An 8,834-nucleotide genomic window follows, 5' to 3' on the forward strand; every position below is an offset into this window, starting at 1 on the left:
ATATATGACCGTCTCATGTCGAATAGCTCGAATATATCTCCATAATAATTAAATCTCATTCACAAATTACAATATGCACCAAATTTACAAATATGCCCTCAACAGGCCAAATTACCAAAATGCCCTTATGAGTATAAATACACCCATATGCATGCATTCACTATCATATAATAATATAATTCACATGAACATGCATATGATTATTAAATATCATAATGAATCAATTATGGCCCTCCCGGCCTCCTAATCAAGGTCCTAAACCTTATTAGGAAATTTGGGGCATTACACCCGAGCCCTAATCAAAGTTATAATCAGCAATTGGGCCAAGCCCTTTTCACATATATCATGTATTGTGTGTAGTCTTCTCACCTCAGGTCCGAGTGTAGCATAAAATAAGGAGGACCCTCAAGCACGATCCCGGTTCCGAGCCCCTAGCGATAACCTACTCACAACAATAATATATGATACCGTTAATAACGAGCAAATAAAGGCTTCAGGACCAAGTCCCAGCCTCCGGAACGTCGAATTCCACTAAACCGGGTAGTAGAATCGATTCTAAGCCCTTAGGTTTAAATTCTCTTCACTCAAGACTTATGGTGGCTAAAACAACCCAGGCAGGTCACGACTTGCCCCTATGGGCTGCGGTGCGCCTGCCAAGTCAGAGGCTCCCTTCTGCCTAGAACCTGGACACAGACCGCGACCTGGCCTAGAGGGTCGAAACGCGCCCTCGAAGCAGAAACCCCCCCTCTAGCCCTAGGTTCAGTTTGGTCGCGACACCCCAAGAACAAGTTCGCGACCTGACCCTGCGAACCTAGATTTCCTCTATTTTTCTCCAGCCAAAAACTTACCAAAATCTACCCAAATCATTCCTAGAACAACAATTAAATCCTCATAACAAATTCAGCTTAATATCAGTAGCAAAACCCAACCTAGAACTTGATTAAAAACCCACCAAAATTCACAATCTATCACTTGAGCCACAAAGCTCAAGAACACCTCAAAACTCAAGGAAAACATGATAGAAATTCAACTAAACACAAGGATTAAAGCTTTACCTCTGTTGTGAATGATTCTCTCCTAGCCACAACCAATCCCAAAACCTAACCCGAGCCTTCAATTCCTTGGTTTCCGCAAGATTTCCACACCAAAGTTAAGAGAGAGTGATGAGAGAGAGGGAGTCGGTTGGGAGTGAGGGAGAAAACTGAGTGTTTGAGATTTTTTTGTGTTTTGTTTGTTTTCTTAAGGCTTAAGTAATCTTAAGCTAATCCTGAGGCTGAGGGTACCAAAAACGTCCCCGATGGCAAAATGGTCAAAATCATCAGTGTTCCCTCCTAATATTACTAACTCTAAATATATCATCAATTACACATTCATGTTACCTGATAACCCTATAATATATCAGTTACCCACAATACCCCTTGACTCACCCCGAGTCAGGTATTAGGTCCCGTTGTGACTTTCCCGCTAACTTGCTCCCTGGGATCGTCTCGTGCTGAGTAACTCAAATAAATCCACATAATAATGTGGTCTCTTACATATATCACATATATGTACATATATACAATTATGCCCATCACAGGCCAAATTACAAAAATTGCCCTTCTAATAAGAAACGGGCCCACATGCATATTTAGTCATATTATTATACAACTCACATAATCACATAATTACATACAAATATTACTCATATAAGCATATAATTCCATATATTGTCATCATGCCCCCCTAATCAAGACCCTAAGCCTTATTAGGTAATTTGGGATGTTACAGAAACTACCTAAGGTGTTTTGTTTATTACAATTAACTACCCAACCTTTTTTTTACGGCAAAACGCCCAAGGTACTAAAACACAATTTCTGTATCTACCCACCCTTAACATTGTTAACTTTTTGTGACATGACACTATAACTATACAAGTGTCACATGTTTATTTAACCTAAAATTTAACTATATAGGTATGACAGGTGTCACTATAACAAAACTAAACCTAAAATTTTAACTAATAATCTTAACTAATTAAAAAGAACTAAAGTAATTTTTTTTAAAAAACATGGGTAGATCTGATCAATGACCCAACCCAGAACTACTCGTGATTTTTTTAATTTAGTTTAATTCTTTTTAATTAGTTAAGATTAGTAGTTAAATTTTAGATTTATTTTTGTTTAGTTTTAATATTTAAATATTAATTAAATTATTTCTTTTTAAAAAAAATTAATTTTGTATTTTAAATTGTTTTTTAAAAATAATTATGACATTGACCAATAAACATGTGACACTTGTACAGTAATAGTGTCACGTCAACAAAAGTTAACAATGGGTAGCTACAGAAATTGTGTTTTAGTAACCTTAGACAGTTTCGTCACAAATTTCTTTTCCACGTAGTTAACGATGTTAAGGGTGGGTAGCTACAGAAACTCTATCTTGTTACCTTTGATAGTTTTGCCGTAAAAAAAAATTGGGTAATTAATTGTTACAAACCAAAAACCTTAAGTAGCTTCAACACAAATTTTCCTACATATAATTATAGATATATTATAATTATATTAGATAGAACGATCTCGACGTTGGAAATAGAGCTAGCAACAACCAGAACAACGACAATGAGAAGTTTCAATACGAAACCATAAAAATGAAATAAAATATATCAAAATAGTATAAAGGAACAAATCCACGTAAGTTCGTAAAAAAGAAAGTTTTTAAACATAAAGAGTATATAATGTAAATTATCCCTTTCATAAAACTATTAAAAATTAATAAATTCCTATGCATAACTAAACACAAAAAATTCTTAAAAAAACACAAACTGATATTCCCATTAGAGAATTATTACTATTATTAGATACAAGTAACGTGCAATGTGCAATGTGCAATGTGCACGTTTATTTAGTTTTATTTATAGAATTTATTAATTATTTTTATTAAATTTATATTAATGTGATATAAATTTTGAAATAAATATCTTATTTTAATTAAATAATTTATTTATTCTTGTTTAAGTTTATCTTTGTTCTAGTTTTTGAATTTGTGAGTGACAACAAGATTATATATTATATATTTAATGTAATATTAAATATTATACTTGGATTTTAAATTTAAGTTTCTTGCTAATCTTTTTTTTTAAAGAAAACAATTTGTTGCTAATTCACAGTAGAGTATATTATATATTTAACATGATATTATTCTAATAACTGAGTTTAAGTTTAAGTAAATATAAAACGTATGATTTTATTATTTTTAAATAATTATCATTGTAAAATATCTCGAAAATATCATATTTTAATTATTATTTATTATTTTAAAATAATTATCATTGTAAAATATCTGAAAAAATATCATATTTTAATTTATTTAATTATTTATTATTTTTAAATAATTATCATTATAAAATATCTCAAAAATATCATATTTTAATTTTTTTAATTATTTATTTTATTTTATTTAAATGTTTACAAACTACTGTTAAATATAAGAATATTCTGTTAAATATCATAATATTCCATTAAAGTTAACATTAAAAAAATAAAAAACTGTTAAAACCAATAATTTCTGTTATCTACGCACTTATTATATATAAGAGATATAAATTTTCAAACTACCAGTTTGGATATTGCTTTTATATTATTATGTAAAAAAAAATTTGAAGAGTGAAAAATAGCATATATTATTTCAAGAGATAAATAGATACAAAATAATAATTTTGTGTGAATATTTGAGAATTGAAGGGTAAGTTTAAAAAAAGAAATAATATAATAAATTAACTATACCAGCAAAAAAAAAAAAAAAAGCCATTTTGCTCTAACTTTTAATTTGAGGACGTTTATCTTTCTAATGAGCTCATTTAGGGCCATGTAATGTAATTTCTCAAAGTGACAATTAGGATTAAGCACCCGGCCCTTTGAAGTTTTAACATCAAAATCGAAAAAACAAAACAAGCCCTCAACCAAACGGTCTCATATACTTTTAGTCTGCAATTAGGATTAAGCACCCATGGATCATTGTAACAAGGAAGGGGATTTCATTGTAACAAGGAAAGGGATTTCTCGAACAGATTATAGCATCAATATGTAAACGTCACTGGCTCACTGCGGTACTTCATGCAGTTGCTATTCCCACAAGCAATACTAGCGAGAAACTCCTAACCGAGCAACAGGCCAAACTAGCCCAGAAAAAGAAAAAACAAATCAAATACAACAATTAGCAAGCTTCATCTGTTTATTGGGAAGAATGTAACTGACATTTAGCCGACAAGCTAAAATACTCTCCCAAATCAAATTGCTCCCTCGCCTGATCTTGAATTTGATAAATTCTTCAAACAACTGGGATTGTTTTTCCCCTTTTCATTACCCTGTTGAATATGATCGAAAAGCAGTTTGGTCAATTGTGGTATGGACGACTTCTTACAAAATGGCATATTAAGGTTGTAAAACTAATGGAAGGAGAAAAAAGAAAACGATATGAACCTGCTTGAAGACTAATATATATATATATGGCTATCCTTACAGATAGTATAATTTAGTCAAACATAGTTTTAATGAATTGATGGGGTTTGTAGGATGAACATACTCAATAATAACAATAAATATCAAATTTTGGAGAGGATGAGCTACCTCAAACATCATCATATGCCCTGAAATGCTGTGACCCGAGGTAGACATGTGAAATGTGTTTCATCTTTGGCCAATCTTCACCACTATCTTTCTTGCAGCGCTCCTCCAAACGTGGACATTCTCGGATTGAAAGATGTTGAAGGAAACTCAAGCACTTGAATCCTCCAGGAAGAGAAGTCAAATTGTGACAATCTGATAATGACAGAGATCTGAGCGAGGTAAGATTAGCTACCCACTCTGGCAAAGCTTGCAGGCCAGGACATCCACGTATTTCCATGTTTTGTAATGCAGTGACATATTTTAACCCCTCCGGTAGACACATTAGTTCCGGACAGTTCAAGATCGACAAACTCTTTAGCGCAGATAGATCTCGCCAATCAGTAGGCAAAGAATTCAATTTGGGACAGTACATGATAGTTAAATGCTCAAGGGCTACAAGGGATTGCAACCTCCATGACAATGTTGTAATGTTGTTGCAATTCTCAATTGATAATGATCGAAGAGAGATCAACCCTTCCATACTTTCAGGCAAAGAGATGAGGTTGTGGCACTCTATTATCTCCAATGACTCAAGTGCAGTGAGGTTTCCTAGTCCTTCTGGCAATGAAAGTAGCTCACCACACCAGCTAATTGTTAATGTTCTTAACTTGACAAGTTTTTTTAAATTTGGAGAGATGCAGCGAAGCCTCGGACAAGAACTGATTTTTAGAAACATCAGAGGAGCATTATTTTGAAGCAAAAGATCTAAAAAGACCAACTGCTCTGGAAATTCTTCAAGGATAAGGTTGGTAAGAGAAGTTAAATTCAAAGCTGATCGCAGTACAATATCACTGCAACAACGAAGCTCTAGATGCTGTAGTGATGGAAATGATGGCATGTTATTCAGTCTCAAGCATTTAGTAACTGAAAGTCTGACCAGGGAAGGGAACCCTTGTCCTCCATTAGCAGTCCACCAATATTCTAAATTGGGAAGATCTGTAAGGGTTAATTCTTTAAGTGACGGAAATGCTACGCTAGTGCCTTCACCATAGAATTCACTACCAATATTCTTCACTGCATCCATTCCTTGCATGCAGAGAACCTTAAGAAACGGAAGTTGACCTAATGTGGGGAGCTGTTTGCATCTTCTGCAGTTAACTAGAGTAACTTCAGTTAGATTTGGGACTTTAAGAGCTCCAATCCACCTTGGGAAGCAACTGCCTTCAAACCCTTTAATAGACAACACTTTCAGATATTTGTGTGGTTGGAGGAAATTAAGAACTTCCGTTTCTAGTGGGGCATCATAATCACTGTTCCTGTTTAAACCATTGTCATCACTTCCCCAAGATAGACACAAAGATTGTAGGTTTCTTTTACTTGTTAAATCAGCTTTCCTTGCTTCTGATGCATCCTTCACATTCTCCAATTGTCTAATATTTAGATCACCACCGAGGTTTAAAAATTGGAGCTGTTTAAGCTTTCTATCTGCTTCCTTTCCTACTATAAACATTGAGAGTGTCTGAAGATGTATCAGTTTTCCAATATCAGGTGGCATTTTCGTTATTCTGTAGCAACCATTTATTATGAGATGTCTCAGTTTAGACAAATTTGCCAGGCGACTAGGCAATTCAGTGAGATTGTAGCAATCACAAAGGTTCATAACCTGTAAATTAACAAGCTTGCAAACACCTTCGGGTAATGTTTGGATGCGAGTATTAGAGAGGTCAATAAACTTCAGAAATACAAAGGAGGAAATTGATTCATGTACCAATTTGATGCCACTTCCACTTAAATCCAGGACTCGAAGATATCTAAAACTTGAAAATACACCAGAAGGTACTCCCCCAAGGTTGCCTTTGGGAATCAATAAGATGAGAGTTCGCAACTTTTTTGCTTCGTACAAAGCTTCAGGAATTGTATGCAATTCAAAATTACAAACCACTGATGAGTGACGAATATTTGAGTGATCTCTATAGGTACTATCATGTTCCATTGTCATGAAATCACTTCCTACAACAGATTGTGCAAGATCATGAATGAGATCATGCATTTTGCATTCAATTATATTCCCATTGTCACTTTTCTGGATATCTTGAAAAAAGAACATCCAATCTAAATCACTGAAATACTCATTGCCAATAAATTCTAAAGATTTTTTTCCTTCTTCTGACCGAATAAAGCCTGCTGCTATCCACAGATGGATTAGTTTCTCCTTCTTGATTACATAGTTTTTAGGAAATATTGAGCAATACGCAAAGCATCCTTTCAGATGAGGCGGCAAATGACTGTAACTCAACCTTAGTGCAGGCAGAGCTCCATTTTCACTTTCGGACATACCCCAAACACCGCTCTCCGCAACGAATAACCATTCTCTTTCTTCCCTTTTGAAACGCATTAGGCTTCCCAAAGTCTTCACTGCTAAAGGAACACCAGCACACCTCTTCACTATTTGTTTACCAATGGAGAATAAGTTTGATCTATCTTCTTCATTGCAGCCAAAAGCTCGTTGCTTAAACAAATCCCAGCAACTTTCCTCAGACAAACCTTTTAAAGGATAGATACAAGTAGTACCCATTATAGATGCAACTTTTTCACTGCGACTAGTGACAAGAACTGAGCTTCCTTCTCCACCACATCTCAACATCTTCAGCAATTCATCATATTCACCTTGATCTTCATTCCACACGTCATCTAACACAAGCAAGTACCTCTTCCCCTTCAACAACTCCCGGAGCTGAAATTGAAGAACATCCATTCCTAGAAACTCGTACTTACTCCTACTTGATCCTTCAATAATTGAAATCATGATTTTTTCCAAATTAAACTCATCATTCACACAGACCCAGATCCTCAAATCAAAATGTTTTACTACCCTCTCATCATTATAAGCTAACTGAGCAAGTGTCGTTTTACCAAGACCGCCTAAGCCAACAATAGAAACAATCAAAACATCCCCATGACTCCTGCAACTCCTGTCGTTTGAGAGAAATAGCTTCACTACCCCCTCTTTGTCCTCGTCTCTACCAAAAACCTCAGATTCAATTATGAAAGACCCAGTTTGCCTTCCTCGCTTATTCTTATACCCTTTATTACTAACTACCCACTCTCTAAGATTAAATGTAGATTTCTCTTTAACCAAATTCTCTAACGCCTCCTTAACTTGGTACAATTTGGCTAACCAATCATTATAGTTCAAAAGATTTCCAAAAGCGGAACTCACCTGCTCCAAATAGCTGTTTCCATTTATGGTCCTGGACAAAACAGCTTCAGCGGAAACCTCGTCAATCAAGTCTTCAATATCAGAAGCAACTTCTTTGAGCTCTTCCAGCCACAACCTCAAAGCTCGGTTATTTAATTGCTGCTCTTCGGCGTCGGCGAGCACCGCCTGAACCATGGCTAACGTTCGATATAACTTACCGACTTCGTTCTTGATATTATACAAATCTGAAACCTTTAAGAGAAACGGAGTGGCTAACTTGTCTAAGACTACTTCTATAATTGGGGAAAGAACTACGTCCGCCATTGTTGCCTGCTAGAGAAACTAGTGGTGCTATGATAGAATTGAGTTGAAAGTTGAAAGTTGAAAGTTGAAAGTTGAAAATTCTGTCACATGCTTTTCGCTGGCAAAAAAAAATGAATATGTTATATATTTGATACAATTTTTATTATTATACTATAATTTTAAAAAAATTGGTAAAAGTTAATATTTCATTAGTGCTAATTGAAATTATAAAAAAATTAATAATTTTACTTTATATTTTATAGTTGATATTGTTGATAGATGAAAATAATAATAAAGTAATAAAGTAAAAAATCTAACATTTAATACGATAAATATAAATAATAATAAAAATAATATAAAAGTAAATAAAAAATATAATATTTATGGTGATGCAAAATATGCATCATGTTATATTATGTGCTAAATTTGGCCCAACTTTTATAACACTATTGGAGATTTTTTTTTGTAATATGAGCTATATTTTAACAATTAATCACTAATTTGACACTCTATTAGAGATGTTCTTAACTATTGTAATTTGGTTTTTTTTCTCGAGATGGGTTGGAAATTTGATTTTCATTTATGTCAAAATTTATAATTGCTTTATAATTCGATGAAATTTTTATCATGAACTGACTTCGTTACTCGTCAACTCCTCATTATATTGAAAATATTTGGTCAAATAAAGAAAAAATAATGGGTAAATATTATTTTGGACTTAGTATTTTGTAAAAGTTACCAATCAG

At 33.8% G+C, this 8,834-nt stretch overlaps 1 protein-coding gene across 1 annotated transcript; it reads right to left on the reverse strand.

The window, feature by feature from the left end:
- Window positions 1–3,854: 3,854 nt before the first annotated feature.
- LOC133783336 (putative disease resistance protein RGA1) lies at window positions 3,855–8,184 on the reverse strand. The gene is made up of 2 exons (XM_062222946.1): window positions 4,608–8,184; window positions 3,855–4,345 (listed from the first exon to the last, which is right to left on the reverse strand). The coding sequence occupies exon 1, from the start codon at window positions 8,107–8,109 to the stop codon at window positions 4,609–4,611; it is 3,501 nt and encodes a 1,166-aa protein (XP_062078930.1). The 5' UTR covers window positions 8,110–8,184; the 3' UTR covers window positions 3,855–4,345; window position 4,608.
- Window positions 8,185–8,834: the final 650 nt, after the last annotated feature.

The sequence above is a fragment of the Humulus lupulus genome, chromosome 6, assembly GCF_963169125.1.
Source record: "Humulus lupulus chromosome 6, drHumLupu1.1, whole genome shotgun sequence".
NCBI classification, from domain to species: domain Eukaryota; kingdom Viridiplantae; phylum Streptophyta; class Magnoliopsida; order Rosales; family Cannabaceae; genus Humulus; species Humulus lupulus.

Bases quoted from the DNA above. Each gene is read 5' to 3' on its own strand.
- LOC133783336 (XM_062222946.1), bottom strand. From the start codon at position 8,109: ATGGCGGACGTAGTTCTTTCCCCAATTATAGAAGTAGTCTTAGACAAG.